Source organism: Vidua macroura, chromosome 5 (assembly GCF_024509145.1).
Source record: "Vidua macroura isolate BioBank_ID:100142 chromosome 5, ASM2450914v1, whole genome shotgun sequence".
Taxonomy (NCBI): Eukaryota; Metazoa; Chordata; class Aves; order Passeriformes; family Viduidae; genus Vidua; species Vidua macroura.
In genome coordinates this window covers 24,952,178-24,969,728 of record NC_071575.1, presented here as the reverse complement: position 1 = coordinate 24,969,728, position 17,551 = coordinate 24,952,178, and the positions used below count along the sequence as shown (strand labels likewise).

The window sequence follows — 17,551 nt, the reverse complement described above, 5'->3', positions numbered from 1 at the left end:
AACATCCTGGACATAGCTTCACCTGATACCAGACTCTTCCACGTGTTTATGGCAGAAAGCAGGGTAAAAGAATTTAAAGCTGATTTATAAACTGTCTGTCACTGCTTGGTCTATACTGGCCCCACTCACTTTCTTCTGACTTTGAAAACTCTCATGTTTCTAAGATGTTTTTCTCCCTGCACTGCAGGGGGCTGTGGCTACTTTCAAGGAGGGAGCATTCCCTCAGTTACTAGGATTTCTGCATGCAGAGATGAATTTGTGATGGACCTGAAGCAGGAAGTGCAATGGAGCTATGGAGGCCATGAAGTCTATCCCTTGTACAAACAGGGAAGCACCAAGTTATGCTGCCCATGTAACAACCATCCCACCTGCATCTTCTGCTGGATGTACTCCAAGTTAAGCAGCATTTTTGCAATTCCCACTTGCCCTTTGGCCCTAAGGCAGCCCTGAGCACTGGTTCCTAGAAGCAAAGCTCATTCTCCAAGGCCAGCAGCACTGAGCACACCACAGTACCTGGTATCTGCCATCCACCCAAGTTCCTCTCACCCACCAGCCCCTACTTGGCCAGGCTGCAGGTATCCAAACCAGATACTGCCACTCCCTTGCTGCCAGCACTTAGACAGTATTTTGGCACCCACATCTCAAAAAATCCAGTCAGAATATCAAGACAAACCTGGCTCCAGGTAACCCTCACCAAAGGGTGCAGTGAATTGCCTTTGGCTGGCTGCCGGCCCCCTCCCCAGCGCAGCAGGTGGAGGATCTGGGTTCATAAACCCCCACGTTCTACACCCCACTGCTGGCACAGCAAAGCTGTTTGGCTTCTGCTGGCTGTGCCGTCTGCCTTACCAGGATGGACCTGTTCCCGAAAAAGGGAAACACCCTTCACAGCTTATCTTTCTTCTCACATGGCGTGGGTGTGAGTGACAGATTATTGCACTCTTCCTGCTCAGTTGCTTGTCTTAAGTAGCCAAAAGAGATACTCCTCACTCAGAAAAGAGGTTCATATTACTTTTTGCCTAAAGTTTGGATTTAATGCAAACATCTCTTTAATCTGTTCATTTCCAAATGCAACCCAAACAGCTGTAGAGGGAGTCCTACTGCTTAACAACAGCCTCTAAACTCACAAGTGTATTGAAACATTGTGATTTCAGTATTGAAAGAGAGGAAACCACCAGAAGGAATTTACTGGTTTGAGTACCTGTTTATTTACCGTACACAAGAATGTTACCCCTGCACTTTCAAAAAGTGGAAAAAACATAGCAATTTTTCTCTTTCTGTGATAATGGAGAAATAACAGATGACCAAATACAACAACCAGGCATTTTATTCGCTGTTTTACTTACACTCATACACACACAAGAATCAAGTTAGAGGTTTTAAAAATACAATAAAAAAAGTCAATAAAAATATTTCAACTTTTTGCCTGAAAAAGAATGCTTGTTTCAATTTTCTGGCAGAAGATTAACGTGACTTTAGCTATCTTAATTCTTACCTGAAATTCTGCTTATGTTCAGAGGAAGAAATTCATACAACCAGTATTCTCATTTGCCATTAACATGTAGATGAACATGGTTTTTGTTCTGGCAGAAAAACCTTATTCTGCACAGATAGGAAATCTTTCCTCCATAACTGTTATCCTCCTCAATGAATGTACTATTTGCTGACAAGCTCATTTGCTGACATGAGATTTATCATTTATGTTCTATTACAAATCTTTCAAAAGAAATAATACACTCAATTTGCCTTTCCCTATTCTGTGTTTCACTGGGATTAAACACAAATAGGAGTTCTTTTCCTTTAGGTATCATGTTGCTATATTTGCAGTTTACAAAAAAAGGGGGCTACACAGCCTTAATCCAGCTATCATGGCCAAGCTCCTGGCTCACAATGCTGAAGTAATAAAGAGTTACCCAGTGAACACCTGTCAATCATCATCCAGAAAAGTTAAAAAGAAGTATGGAATGCAGGTGAAGATAAGCTTTTTTAGGTCATATAGAAAGTATTTCTTAAGGCTTCTTCAGCACATTGTAGCTAATTAATAGCTACTTTAGCACATTAATCCTATGATAAAGTATCTATCTATGCATCAGAAACTTTAATCTTAAAAAAATACTTGATAGGTCAAGTTTTTTGATTGCACACATATAAGCTGACTGCTCAACACTATCTTCTGATAAGAATAATTAAATATGCAACCCAGTCTTCAGATTTTAAAGGTTTCAGCTCTGTGGCTGAAGATGACTTCCCAGGTAAGCATATTTTTTCTTGAAAGAAGTCCAACAATAGCTTTATTACACAGGAAATTTGTGAATGTCCTGCATCCAAAGAGGCAGAACACCTAATGAGAGACAGTCACTCACCATCCTTCCCAACAGCTGTAAGGGAACCATAAAGTTCATCCACAGAAAGAAGGTACTGATAATCAAGCAGGACAAGCAGTATATATCCCTCCCAAGTATGGTATGAAATAACAGTGTGAGTTGCCTCCTCTGCTTCCTCCACAGCACCTGCCAGCACTCTTGTGTTTGTAGGCACAGTGAAAGTCATGAAAAACTTGTGTCCTCAGACATAAAATACAGTGTTTATTTGATGGAGTAAATCAACTGAGTCACGCAGCACCAAGCAACCCCTGTTATGCTTGTATCTTTGGTAATTGTTTTAAATGAGAAACTCAACAAGTGAAAATAAGTCTGTTCTTTTTCAACAAGCAAGTTTAATTTTTGAGGTTTTGTTGGTGCAGACAAAAAAGAAGAGTGCTACTAAGAATTTATGCAATGAGTTGAGCACAGATTGTACAATCACATTTGCAAACACCTGAATGTCTACTGTTACAGGAGACAGATTACTAAAAAAATGTGTTTTATCCAGTTTTGAGTTAAAAGATAAACAGGCAGAGGGATAGCGCCTCTGACCAGTGAGCACATATAAAAATCTATCCTGAAACAATAACTAAAAATTGTTTAAACTTGGCAGTCGTGGCCAATCCTCATGCTACAACCATCAGCAATTTCTTCTAATAAATTCATGAAAGGCTCCCATAATGTAGGGTATATATGAAAGCTGCTACAAATAGGATACAGAAACAAGATTTTAGGAATTCTAAAACATCCTCTATGTCTTTTTATGCCTTGTTTTCTATTACACAGAAAAGACAGAGAAAAAATGTTTCTGAACACTCACCTATCTGACCACACAGCTTCTTCAATATCAATTTTTCTCTCTTAAGCCAAAACCAAAAAACTGTTTAAACCAGTTAGACATAAGAATGACAGGTTTTGCTGCTATAGAAGTCTTGCTGATGCCTGGTATTCTATGAGATACTCTGGATAAATCTGCTGCTTCTCAAAGATGACAAAGATAGAAGGGTTTGAAGAGTTATTCACACAACTGTCATAGAATCTTTGGCTGTCCTTCATGGGAGGCCGAACATAATGAGAACTACCAAGAGCGAACTCCCCCACCAGCACTCGTGCCAGAAACATGGTCTTGGTGTTTGAATCTGCCCCACAGTAGTTGTCAGAATAAGATGCATCCCTTGCAAAATAGCTTCCTGCAGAAGAGACACCAAGACAGAGTTTATAAGACACTAAAACAGCAGGAACAAAGTGATACTGTGTGAAAATGAATTAATAAACAAATCCATTAAGCAATTAATGAACAGCCTTTCCAAAGCCTTCACTCGTCCTCTATGTCCCTCCTAGTGGAAATTACCACTATGCAATTTTTAGTTTTCACAGCACACATATTAAAATGTTTAAATGTTTAAACCAATGTTTAAAACATTATCATAATCTTCTAAAGGATTTCCTCCTGACCCTAGATGTCCACCTCCCCCATTATCACCACATTTCCTCTCCTGGCAGAGGCTACTAATACTCATCAGCACAGTTGGACTTGATGATCCTTGTGGGTCCCTTCCATGCTCAAAATACACTGTGATTCTCTAACATTTCTGAGAGTTACAAAGTATTCAAGCAGAAAGGTGTGTAGTCAGCCAGTCAGCCTGTCTCAGCTATTCCATTTGATGTGCTGGTAATTTCCTGTACATAGGACAATATAGAAGGATATAATCTGCTAACAAGGCAAAAAAAAAAAAAAAAAACCTGTAACCAAAATGACATTTAGATTCTTGGGAAAAAAAAAAAAAAAAAACCCAGGCTGCTTTTCTACAGGAGTTGGGAGAAACCGGAACAGCAGTAAGCCTGGAGTCTAGCAGAAACCATCCCTACAACTAACCTCTCCTAAGTCTGTCTTTTCTTGCAAGTACTTAGGAGAGCAGAGGTCAAGGCCTTTCAGAGTGCCTTAGCTCCAAAAGACCCTTGTGAAACTCAGCTCTGTTGCCCACATCATGACAGAGAGAAGCCCAGGACTGGCCAAGTACCACCTTGTAAACTTTACCCCTCTGCAGTGAGTACTGAGAATTTTATAGCAAGTCTAGGATTACTGAAAGAGCTGAAAAACAACCTTTGCCATAGACTGTCCCATGAAGGCCGCAGATTCTCCAGTCAAAGTTTTGTTGACAGATGGCATCAATGTCTTTTTTACTGGTCCCATGAAATAAAAATCGCTCATCTGCAGCCTTTCCACCATTGCTCTTCTGCATTAGGTCCTTCTGCCTGAAATGAGAAGCAGAATCTTTGCAGTTTCACAGTGGCTGTCTCCACAGGTTCCAGCCACTCCAAAACAATTTTACACAGAGTATATTCTGAAAATCTTTACAGTAAGGCCTAATTTGGGCATACAAACATGCTTTCACATTATACATAAATGCTTTAACTACAAATGTTTTCCTTCATTCACTGCCTTTGAAGAGAGAGGGAGGAATCACAGTGTTTTTTTTTTTTCCCTGAACACAGGAGTTTACATTGAGGCCTGCCCTCCATGAGTTTTGCATTTAATTTTGAAGGCTGTTTCAATTTTGACCAGCTGCAAAACACTGTGCTAGATGTGACTCATTACCAGCTTCAAGGTTTCACTGGAAGGAAGCTGTCATGGACACAGGCCTGCCAGAAGTCAGAAGCAAGGATTCCTCCCACACAGCCCTGAATCTGACTGTTCTAAGCTCCTTGTCTTGACTGAGTTTTGGGTTTGTTGATACCTCTTTATCTAAATGTTGATATTCGGTAGGTATTTCAGTGGGAGAGTGGAGTAGAGGCATTTCAGGAATGCGTGTTCTATCTTTAGCACAGCACGTACAGCTAACTGCAGAAACAATAAATATCATGCATACATGCCAGAGCAGTGTTTTACACTTACCATTGATACAGTTCCCAGAGGGATGGGTTCTGAACTCTACAAATCTTTTTGATAGCTGCTTTGGGCATTGTGCGCTGGAAGTCCACTTTGACTTTCTTGTATTCTTCAGAAGAACAGTCAAGCTCAATCAGCTGCAAGGAGAAGATTGAAAAGTTACTTTTGCATGCTTTTGTGCAGCTACTCAACCCCTCTTAATATCTGGGTCAAGATATAATTGCATGCATCAAACAGTATCTAAATACATAGCAGAAATTAGCACATAAATAAAAAAGGAATTGAGAATTTATGTTACAGAAAACCAGAGGATCTTTTTTAGTTTATCCTCCCTACAGCCAGTGAACACAAACTGCACTGCCTGTTGTGTTTCTAAATCAATTGAAAAGGCTTTATTCAAACAATTTTAGGGAAAAGCATGGTCACACTACTAAAAGTCAGTTCTTTACATGACAGTTCTGAAAGCAAGCAAAGCTTACTTGCATATTTTCATAGGAACATAAAAATGTCAATGTCAGTCTTATTTCTTAGTGACAACTTGTTGAGGATTTGCATTTTGCAAGTTAGTGGTTTCTGAGCATCAGAAACACCTTTTCTCTAGGTACATTTACTAGAGTTGACAGAGGAGCTGGTGGAAGCAGACAGGAAGTCAGAGAAGGTATGCCACACATATATTAATTGGGTGTGTTACAAAGATTAACAAGTTTACTCCACTGGAATGAATAAAATAATAATAAACGTAATAATAAAAGATCCCATCCTGAACAAGCTGCCCTGAGAGATTCTAGAGTCTCTCTGGAGATATTCAAAACCCACCTGCACACAATCCTGTGTGACCTCCTCTGGGTGAGCCTGCTTTAGCAGGGGGGTTGGTTTCTGTGATCTCCAGAGGTTCCCCCTTCCAAGCCCAACCATTCTGTGTGATTCTGTGAACTCCCCTGGTTTCAGCACCTCTCCATAGATATACAACAGCCTACAGCTAAGGGAATGGCTACTCTGAAGTTCAGAGACATCATTTACCTCTGATGCTTTCAGCACATGCTGGGACTTCAAAACTGTGTATTTTGGGAACCATTACCAGTCTTATTAACTCAGCAAATTTGCCAAGCCAAGGGATTAACAGTAGCAGTGAAAGTCCTTGCTGCCACAGTTTTACTGCCACCATTTGTTTAAATCTGGGTCTAGTTTCACCTCCAGTGTAGTATCAGGTTTAAATTAACCAATACCTCTGTATTACGCTACACAGAAACAGTCATTTACAAAGCCAGATGAAACACTGAGCTTGCGATGGAACAAAACTTACATGACAAAATGACAGAAAGCAAAAACGAAAAAGCTCCAAACCTTGAATCCCAGTTCAGGCAGAGCAGATTTGTCCCAGTGAGCTGGAATGTTCTTAAACCCTTCTGTATGTTTAACGCCCCTGTAGATTATAAGACATTACAAACAGACAATTAAAATAAAAACTAAACATGACATTTTATGTACATATTATACTAAACATTTTTGTCAAGCTTAGGGAGAATATAGGCAACTGAACATATTCAAAAATATTTCAAAACTGTAATTTCTGTTCAGCAAATGAAAATATTTGTTCCAAGTCATTGTCTCAAGACTTATGTCAGAAAGCAAGATGCCAAACAAGAAAAAAAAAGAAATATATACTCTAAACTAAACACATAAGGATTTCTCTTGCAGAGCTGAATGCATATATAAAAGCTCTGCTACACCAGGAGTGGTAAATACAAATGCATCTAGTATCACATCAGTATGACAGAAACATGATAGATACAGCCCTCCCCTGTACTTCCACCCCAGTTTTAATTAGCTGCTCTTTTCAGTGTTTAAGCAAGTGTGCTGCAAGGGAATGTGCAAAAACTGGCTGTTACATGCAACTCTATCTCCTTGCAGGCTCTCATATTTTGCTCTACTTGTAACAACTACTGCTTTCCTTTCAGACTGTCTGGCTGCTCTCAAAAGATTTTTTCTGAACTTACACATAGCTTTGAAAATTACTCATCTCAGAAAAAGCTAGTACACATAAACACACTGCTACATGTTGAATTATTTCCTATGTTTCTGCACTTCCTGTGGCCAAGCCCGAATTTTCTTCACCACAGAGGTTCCTGAGTTGACTGAAAACTGCTGGCCAGGCTGCAACACTGCCCTGGCTAAACATGGTTGCAGGAAAGGTATGTCCCTTTCCCTTTCCCTGTCTTTCACAATTGCCTCAACAGCTACTTCTTCATCCTACTCGCACCCATGGACGATTCAGCATTCACAAAGCACCAAAGCCATCACCTCAGAATGAGTAGTTGTGGTTTACCTGTCTTTTATCTTTTCCACCTCTGCCTGAGAGACAAATTTAGGTCTTCTGCAAATCTTCCTCTCTGTTTTGTAGCGAAGGTTTTTCTGCATCATGGCTGGGAAAAAAAAAAACAAACAAACAAAATACTATGAACAATCAAAGATGTTTTTGATTTGTTTTTGACAAACTACAGCCACGTTTGTCACTAAGTTGTTTTGTCAAAAACATCCACAAAAAAGCTCCCTCCTCCTCATTTTGCAACCGAGACACTTCTTTCCTACATTTAGTTGTAGATTTCAAACCCTGTAAACAGAACCCAACATCTATCACAGACCATTTATTTTTATTGACCACCAAGAGAAACAAGTCACAGTCAGTACCAGCCAGGACAATGAGGCCTCATCTTCAGAGCGAGATACACAGGAAAACAAACGAAAAAACCTCTTGACACCAGCAAGCCTAGAAATTAGGTTCTAAAAGACACCTACACTGCATATATTAGCCTAAGTTACTAAAAAAGCCCAAACCTTAGAGAAGGGGTTGATTCACTGTGCAATTTTCACTTCTAAGCTGGATAAGTTTTCCCAGCACTGCTTTTGATTGAATCACAAACAACAGATAACATGCCCTTTCTGGTTTTTTGGTTTGGGGTTTTTGTGTTTGGCTTTTTTTCATGCAGAATGAGATAGTAATGAAAAGCTGGAGATAACTACACCAAACTGACATTCCAGGCAGGCTGATTCCTACCACTGTTCTACATAATTTTTGAAAAGGATGCCAGGAAAGGCAACAGCTCAGAGAGGACAGTGGCATCACAAGTGGCTTATATTTCCTGAACTCTTGGGAAACACTTCTTCCTGCTTTGACATTGTCAAGGTATTCTCTCAGCCTTTCCAGACAGGATGAAAAGAAAATATGTGCAAAAATCTTATAATGCTAAGGATTGTCTGGACCCTACACCTTGTCCAAGTGTTTATTTTTCTGCAAATCAGTGATTAAAGTAGAGCAGAAGCTGGCTTGTCAAGTCTTCTAGAAGTTCCTCACCATTTGCGTTGGTGCCAGCATCAGTGTCATACTTGGACTTTCTGGCAGGCATTTTGAAACCTAGCACAAGAACTCAAAAATAAAAGCTTTGAAAGAATAGAATGCCACTCTGCTTATGTGAGCAGCTCTTATCCTGAGAACTTTGATACAAACTCTGTCTCTGTAAGCATTGCAATTCAAAGTCCAAATTTCTCTCTTCTATCTCCTGTAATAAGGTAGTTCAGAACGACAAGAGATCTGGGAGGGAGGCACAAAACAGAAATACAAAGCAAATGCAACCTACACACAAAATTTATTTCATATTCATGTCTTCCAGCTTTGAAGGTCATCTTTGGAGAACTTTCATACAAGTAAGCTTTCTCCAGGTCATCACTGGAGACAGTAGCAGCTGAATGAAGATCATCCTGTCATGGCAAAAGCAGAGAGAAAAAAAAGTTTCTCCTGGTCTGTTATAGACAAGCAAGTCTAAAAACCAACAACTCTCCTATGTATGGTGGCTGCAGGATATATCAGCATATGAGAAATCCTTGATTTAGAGTGACACATTCACCGACTAGACCAAGAAAGATGGCAGAGTACTACTGGATCTTTAGAGAAGGAGGCTTTTCTCAGAACCAATGGGAATCTATTATTAGTGTGATCCTATCTGACAGGACTGACTGAATAGTTACCTGTTGATAATATTTGTGACTCACCAGTGATCAGTCCTCTACCTGAACAAATCAAAACCACAGGGAAAAGACCCCATTAGGCCTTTAATGTCCATCTGTACAGTATGAGTGAGAGGAAGAGGGTGACAAAAGAACAGAAGGATGTAAGCACTGTGCACTTTTCAGTAGTTCTGCACTTCTCACACAGAGTTAGGAGTCTCTCCATTTCTGCACACTTACTTGTTTTCCATACTCCTGCCACATGCCATATTCATCTTTCCAGTACCAGATCCATTCTGTTGTAAGAATGAAGTGAGGGGGTTTGGTCACAGAGGAAGCTGTAGAAAGACGTCTGACTTTTTGGAACTCACAGCACATGTCACGAAAACAGATACTGAATGGGACAAAGAGCCCTTCAGTAAAAGCACAGTCAAATCTATTAAAAAAAAAAAAAGGAGGAAAAAAAATCAGAACTGTTTGTGAAGCTTTACTCATAGATTCAGAAGCCCACTACAAATTTGCAAATTAAGTCAATCTCACCCAAAAGCAGAACACAAAGGTGCACTTTTCACTACAATGTGTACTTTGCACCTTGCACTTTTCACAACTCTGTATGCTATGTATGTTTGTACGTATTTTGCATTACAGTATTATGTCTCAGATTGGTTCTATGGGCAATAATCATAACTCACTCCTAAATTAGTGAGTTACATAAGATGAACAGAAATAGTGGAAAACAGGCACTGCCTTCTTGCTGATCAGCTATATTCTAAAGAGAACACTGACACAACTTAAGAAGGGCTTCAAAGAGCCTGTAACATAAGAGGAACAGGTAATTTTCCAGCATGGGATGTGGCATACTGGTATGAGCCCTTTCCAATACTCTGTGATATATAACCAGTTCCAAACTCTGAAAGGTATTTCCATATTCTTCACATGCTCTGGTCCCTCTCTCCAGGTATTCTGCATGTTCCATGATATGGACTGTGAGAAAAGGGGAAGGGAGGGGCAAATCTCATGCAAAGTGAGGTCAGTAGAAGAATGTCAAATAAAATTACTTATGTAATGACTACATTAGAATTGCAGCAATTTATAGCCACTAAGGATCTGGTGCAATACAGCAAACCCCAAACATTATAAATTTTTATAAGAGTTTATACCTGATGTTTTTTGGGTCACAATATGCATCTTCTATTTCTTCCATATTTATGAAGTCCTTCCAGGTATTACCCTCAGAATACTGCCATCTATACGGCAAGTGAAAATGGTTTCTGATACACTTTTCTGCAAAAATTAAAAAAAAAAAAAGAAGTAGGAGATGCATTATTTTGACAGGCTATGAGAGAACTCCAACATTTCAGGGCTGTGTACCCAGCTGGGGAAATCATCAAAAGGATAGCTAGGGAAAGTGTTCACCTATGGCACCATTACAAACAATAGTTCAAAATTTTTTCAGCATAAGCAAGCAACACTTGAATTTTTGGGCTTAGGTAGAAGTTCAGTTTCTGTACGTACTACCCTCTCTTTGCACATTAAAATTGTACAGATCATTCTCAGTTTCAGAGACAAAAAATGATCACAGGCTCTTACAAGGCTATTATTTAATAAATAGAAAAAAAGTGTATTTATGATTAACCACTAAATCACAAAGTGGCATTACTGAGGAAAAATCCAAAGCACAGCAGTGCTTAATTTTAAGACAGGAGAAGGACTGTCATTATTTAACTTCAGATGGTAACGAAGTACAACACAGCCATTTACTCCCATTTCTTTCAGTGAGATGGGGAGAACGGGAAAAAGGTAAATCTGTGGGCTGAAATCAGAACAGTTTAGTAACTGAAATAATACACAATATAGTAAGTGTAAGTATATATATATATAAATATACTCTCATATATCTAAAATGAAGCTAACAAAAAGTGAGAAAGGAATAAAGCCCAAGAAGTACAAGTGATGCACACTTGGCTTTTTGTGGATGCATGATTGGTCACCACCCACTGACTGATGCCCAGTCCCTTCCCAAGCAGCAATCAGCCCCTCCCAGCCAACTCCCACAGTTTATATGCTGAGCATGATGTTCTAATGGTATGGAATAGCCCTTTGACAAGTTCAGGTCAGCTGTCCTGGCCATGCTCCTTCCCAGCTTCTTGAGCACCTCCTCATTGACAAAACACAGGCAGCTGAAAAAATCTTGACTTTGGGTGAGCACTACTTAGCAACAACTAAAGCGTAAGTGTGTTACCAATGTTAATCTCATCCTAAATCCAAAACACAGCACTGTACTGGCTTCTAGGAAGAAAATTAACTCTGTCCCAGCTGAAAGCAGGGATGTATCCACCACTTATTCCATACTATTTACACCATGTCTAGGTCCCATACCTTCCAATACAGTTAACAACCATCACCTTTCCCCTCTTTTGATAAATACACAGACATCGTTCCTTTAGTCTCAAAGTCCTTTGCCCTTCAGTAAGTCTCCGAGAGATCCAGGCTCCACAAAGAAAAGCAATGGTAGCAGTGAGCCAGGTATCACAAATGTTACTCAGAGTTCGAAGTGTCAGTGTGCAGTTACTCCTCAACAGGAGTGAAGGTGACATCACCAGTGCACATGTGCATAAACCCGAGGCAAATTTCCAAATTTCCAGAGCAGAACAAAAGGAAACTTAACTACAGGGAAAGTCAAGGAGAAACTGCACCACACAGTTCATATGAGGAGGTGTTTGGTACACAGGTCAAGAACATCAAGAAAAAAAAGGATGACAAAAAAAATCAGTAAAAACACTGGCAAAGCAGCCTTGTTCCTGGACACCTGGGAACATTTTGAAAGGGAGACAGCTAAGACAGATGGAACAGGAGTACTAGAAGAAACAATGGAGAATGTAGAATTCAGAATATCTTTTATATCTTTCCTATTTGGAAATGTGACTCCTATCATTCAGCAATCCCTTAGGTAAACACAGGTGGAGTAGCCAGTCTTCAGCACAAGCAGATTCCAGAGCAAAACAAAACATCTCCTTTGTTTGGTGTGCCAGGTCAAACACTTTCCTAAGCAGTCAAGATAGCAGTGTGATTTAACTAAACATAAGCATAAACTCACAGAAAGTTTCCCCTTTCTGTGAAAGATGTCTACCATTTCCTATTTATAACAACAGAAAAACAGTCTGGACTTGACACAGTATGCACTGACACTTGAGACAACCTACCTTTAAAGCCACAACTTCTGTACAGATGATGTAAACATATCTGTTCTGATTCATCCTCCTTTGAAGCTGAGGAATCCCGTCTAGTGCTGGGTTTTCCATCTAGAGGGGGGAATTGTAACTATTAATACACTTCATATCAACAATGCCTCTTAAAAGTGCGCCTATCCCTAGAGAAGAAGCCTAAAGGCAATATTTGTAACTACCTAACTGCACTCAGCTCCAGAAAGACAAAGAAGCCTTTGATAAACTTGTATACTCCAAGTCCCTCCATGTATCCATCCTTTCTGAACTTGATTTACCTGTAACTGCTGAATTCCTCAGATACAGACTTTAGCTATCACCACAAAACAAGAATAGAATCCAATGCCTTTATGCTTCCAGATGGACTTGAGTTAACTATGCATTGCACACAGCTGATCACACTGGCAGCTATAAAATACAAAGTTTCAAAATCTGATACTTCTGCAAAATTAAAGCACATTAAGGAAAGGAAGAAGGAACTGCAGGCAGAATAGCAGAGATGAGCATACACACTTGACTTCTCCATTCTGTTATCCCTTTTTTTTTTTGCCTGCTAAACTATACTTAACTCACAATTCTAAAAAACTCCAAAAGAAAAGTGCAAACAAAATACTACACGTCTAAGAAATAACTAGGATAGTGCTGTGAATTCTTGTGCTAGACAATCTCTACATTAAAGACACACAATTAAATCATTCATAATCAGACAACCACCACTCCTATTCTTAAACAGGCCTCTGCCTTACCGTATTTTACCTAGAAAACTCCAAAATTATAGAGCTCCCTACTTCCAGTTCCTGTTATGCTTTTCTAACCCCAAGTTTAAGAATTTCATAAACACCAGCACTCTATTTCTCAGGAACCTCTCCTGACTGCACTTGTCAAGACAAAGATCTCTGTCAATGAGATAGGTACAAGGTCCTTCCTAAAACACCAATCAAGATGTAAATTCACTTTTCTTAATGATACCAATGAAAATATTAAATTCACTACCATGACTCTTCTGATGTATTCAAAAGATGATATTATTTACCTTTGCATGGTGAAGATTTGGCATCTTCTATGTCATGCATGTTTCTGTTGCCATTTTTTATGTCATACATGTTTCTATAAGTCGAAGGTAGTTTCTTAATAATGTCGGAGCTCATCCCCTGTCTCTCCAGTTTCTCAAAACATTCTGTATTTAATAAGTCATGCGACCGTTTGCAGCTGCTGCCAAATCTGCACTGACCCCGCAAAAAGTACTGGCAAACATGAAGTTTGGTGCAGGATGTTTTAAAGGAACAAGATCCATGAAGTCCATCACCTTTGTTATAATGCATGCAGACCTTGGGAAGGAGAAGAAAAAATGAATTTAAACATCAAAGTACAATGTGCTCATTTAGACTGTTCGAATCCATGATTTTTAGTTTTTTTATGGCTACAATGTACATATATTTGCTTTTGAAAGAAACATTTCTTTTTTCTTCTTGTTTTCCAGATGACTGCTTGATAGCTTTTCCTTTGCCCTGCTAATATTTAGAAAGATCTTTCAACAGATAACATTCTTACAGACATTCTCCAGATGGGACTTAGTACTAAGTCACACCTCTAGTTTTAGAATAGTTTTGGAATCTTTTTGACCCCAACTTGATGGTAAGATATACTGGATCTGGCTGGGATGGAGTTAACTTTCTTCATAGCAGACCATACCACACTATGTTTTGGGTTTGTGACCAAAACAGCGTTGATAACACATCCCTTCAGTCTGTTTGGGTCAGCTGTTGTGGCCATGCTCCTTCCTGGCTCCTTGTGCACCTCCTTACTAGCAGAGTATGGGAAGCTGAAAAGGTCTTGACTGAAGGTAAGCACTCAGTGGGTTGCCAACATGATTTTCATATTAAATCCAAAACACAGCCCTGTTCATGATACCAGTAAGAAAATTAACTCTATCTTAGCTGAAACCAGAACAGATAAACACCACACAGCCTCTCACTCACTCCCTCCAGGGTTGAGGTAAACACAGTTTAATACAGCATAAAAGGAAAAGGAGATAATAATGATGATAAAACAATAGACAAAACAAGTGATGCACAATGCAACTGCTCACCACTCACTGACCAAAGCCCAGCCAGTCCCCGTCAGTGTGCCACCACCCCTGGGCCACCTCCTCCCCCATTTCACTGTTCAGAATGATGTCATATGGTATGGAATATCCTTTTGTCCAGTTTGGGTCAGCTCTCTTGGCTGCATTCCCTCACAGCTTCTTGTGCACTCCCAGACTATGGGCTAGCTGGGCAGTGTGAAAAGCTGAAAAGTCCTTGACTTAGAGCAAGCACTGCTCAGCAAAACCTAAAACATGAGTGTTATCAACATTGTTTTCATCCTGAATGCAAAACACAGCATTGTACCAGCTACAAGAAAGAAATTTAACTCTATTCCAGCCAAAACTAGGAAATAGCCTAAACTGGCCAAAGGAATATTCCATGCCACTTAATGTCATTTTTAAAAAAAAAAAAATAATAGTGAGGAAGGGGACAGAGGGAAGGTGAAAGAAGGGGGAGATGGGTCCTTCTTACAAGGTAACACTTTGTCAGAGACTTGTTGGGCTCCAAGGTAGTGAAGCAAAGGTGGTCCTTTGCAACACTTCTCCCTGCTGTCCTCCCCTTGCTACACTGTCTTTATCTCCATTCACAGGTTTTGCCACTTTTTTTCTTCTTGTTAATGCTCACCTCCTCTGCTTGTGATGGGGGAGTGAGGAGTGGGTGAGGGACTGTTCAAGAGCTTAGCTGCCAGCTAGGGTCAATCCACCACAGGTGAGAACAGAGGATGCAGATTTATTTTTAGATTTGCATTAAGCTAACTAAATTGACACCTAATATCTCCGTCTCTGTCAAGCCTCTTCCATGGTGTGATGCTCACTGAAACAACAAGGCTAAGAAGCTGTTACAGTAATACTCACCTCTGGTAAGAGGGAAGCGTCATTTTGAAGCAGAAGCTGGCAAAGTTCATCGTGGCTTAAATTCTCAAGTCCATATTGCTTTAGAACACGGAGATTGTGGTCTGAGTGGAAGCTGTGAACAAACCTGCATCCCTTCCTAGAACTCAAGAAACCCAACAGCAAAATGACTGGCATTATTTTGACACCCCATGGGCATTACATTGAACAGCTGGAAAAGCACACCAAATTAACTAGTTTCAGAAAAATCCACACTGCTCTTCTATAAAGCCATTATGTGATTTGCAAAGCAGATTACATCATTACTCTGAGGATAATTGCCACGCTACTTCTGATTCACAGTCATTATAGCCTTAGTGCACTCTGACAATATTGGCATTTTGGACCTGCAGCTCACAACCACAAAACCACCAAAGCTCCAGAGCATCATCCCCTCTCAGCCGATGAGTGCATCCCCCAGGGTCCCGCAGCACAGGGACCTGCGGGGACACTCAGCTTTAGTACACTGCCCAGGGTCCCGCAGCACAGGGACCTGCGGGGACACTCAGCTTTAGTACACTGCCCAGGGTCCCGCAGCTCAGGGATGTGCGGGGACACTCAGCTTTCCCCTGGCACAGCCCTGCCCACAGACAAGGAAGCGCCAGGGTGATGAGCCGGGGAGGAAGTGCTGCGACCCAAAGCTGTGAAACAACCGCCCGTGTCTGCCTCCTTTGCAACAACACACACACAAATAAATAGAAGTGCTCACGGGCAGTGAGCATTTCCGACGCGGAAAGGCCTCTACTGAGAGCTCCATCCCCTGAAGGGGCACGTCGTGCCGAAGGCCGAGCCCCCCGCGATGGCGGCCGCCCCCCCGCCCCTCACCTGGCCAGCTGGTTGCGGCAGAAGCCCTTCAGGTGGTACTTGCAGATGTGCAGCTGCCCGCACTGCCCCGGGCAGCCCGCGACGTGCTCCGGGCACAGCCGCACGGGGCTGGTGGCCACCACCACGGCCACCTCGGCCTCCGCTGCTGCCGCCGCTCGGCCGGGCCGCCGCACCAGCGTGAAGCGCTGCGCGTCCCGCAGCACGGCCGCCAGCTGCTCGGCCGAGGGCCGGCTCGGCAGCCGCCGCCGGAGCTCGCCCTGCTCCAGGCAGCCGCCGCTGGCGCACAGAACCCGCAGCGCCTGGATCGCCAGCGCCATGGCCGGGAAGCCCCGCCTGGGAAAGCGACGGAAACGGAAACGAAAGTGAAAGAGCCCGAGAAGGGAGCGGGACCGCCTCGGCCCGGAGTGTTCGCTCTGGCCCCGCAGGGGAGCGGCTTGCTGAGGGTGGTGCGGCGGCGGGGAGCGAGGCACGGGCAGCGGTACCGGGCACGGCCCTGCTCCTCCCTCCTGTGCCTGACTTTTAGGATGTATTGACCGTTTTCAATCACATGTCACCACAAAAGGATGGCAGCTGGGGAGGTCACACATTTCCTGTAGGAAAAGTGGACTCGGGGATGAATGGAGCATCAGCCAGGTGAATTAACCTTAAGTTACAGGGAGAAGGCTGATGTGTGAATTCTTCCGTCAAAAACATCTCAGTTAAGGTTTCTGACCTGTGCCACTTTCCTGACGATACATCGTGGAGGCTGCTCTCACACTCCTTTCAATATCTAAGTTAAAAGCTCGGTCACGGTTACACATGTGGACACAGTACCCTGCCCTGCTTGCAGTGCTCATAGTAGCACCTGCTACACGGTGGTACACCACTGCTTCTGCCTGCACAGCAGCCATGGCACCAGTGTGGCCAAGCAATGTCCTCATCCTCTGGGAAGTCACAGACTCTTTAGAAGGGTGCCCATCTTTTAATTAAGTGCCTTTGCCTGGGTCATTTTGAAACTCCTGGTTGTGCATCACAGTGTTATAAATGGATGTGATTCGTGCTAACAAAATTGTAATTATATCAATAATTTGGGAAAATAATTGGAAAGGTGTATGTGATTAGTGTTATGAAGCAGATGGGTTTCTTCAAGAATACATGTGGGAAACAGGGTGCAGGAGTTGGATTCGGCGTTGGGAATGGAGGAAGTCAGGAACTGACTCCCGAACCAAAACTGGCATAAACTGAAGTTAAAAGACAACTCCCAGAGCAGGATCGACCTTGAATATGAATAAAG

General features: G+C 41.7%; 1 protein-coding gene across 2 annotated transcripts; it reads right to left on the bottom strand.

Annotated features, from left to right (window-relative positions):
- Window positions 1-1,306: 1,306 nt before the first annotated feature.
- LOC128807635 (protein mono-ADP-ribosyltransferase PARP12-like) lies at window positions 1,307-16,610 on the bottom strand. Of its 2 annotated transcripts, none has more exons than XM_053978142.1 (12): window positions 16,279-16,610; window positions 15,418-15,559; window positions 13,510-13,804; window positions 12,456-12,554; window positions 10,413-10,536; window positions 9,493-9,688; window positions 8,886-9,006; window positions 7,577-7,673; window positions 6,595-6,673; window positions 5,257-5,387; window positions 4,465-4,616; window positions 1,307-3,550 (listed from the first exon to the last, which is right to left on the bottom strand). In XM_053978142.1, the coding sequence occupies exons 1-12, from the start codon at window positions 16,593-16,595 to the stop codon at window positions 3,282-3,284; spliced, it is 2,022 nt and encodes a 673-aa protein (XP_053834117.1). In that variant the 5' UTR covers window positions 16,596-16,610; the 3' UTR covers window positions 1,307-3,281. The 2 variants fall into 2 exon arrangements, with proteins under 2 accessions (XP_053834117.1, XP_053834118.1); XM_053978143.1 differs by having other exon boundaries at window positions 3,458-4,040.
- Window positions 16,611-17,551: the final 941 nt, after the last annotated feature.

Coding starts and splice junctions, on each gene's coding strand:
- LOC128807635 (XM_053978142.1), bottom strand. CDS start 16,595: ATGGCGCTGGCGATCCAGGCGCTGCGGGTTCTGTGCGCCAGCGGCGGC. Junction 9,007..9,492: donor GGCAGGAGTATGGAAAACAA/GTAAGTGTGCAG, acceptor TTGCCATGACAG/GATGATCTTCATTCAGCTGC. Junction 3,551..4,464: donor TGGGACAGTCTATGGCAAAG/GTTGTTTTTCAG, acceptor TCTCTTCTGCAG/GAAGCTATTTTGCAAGGGAT.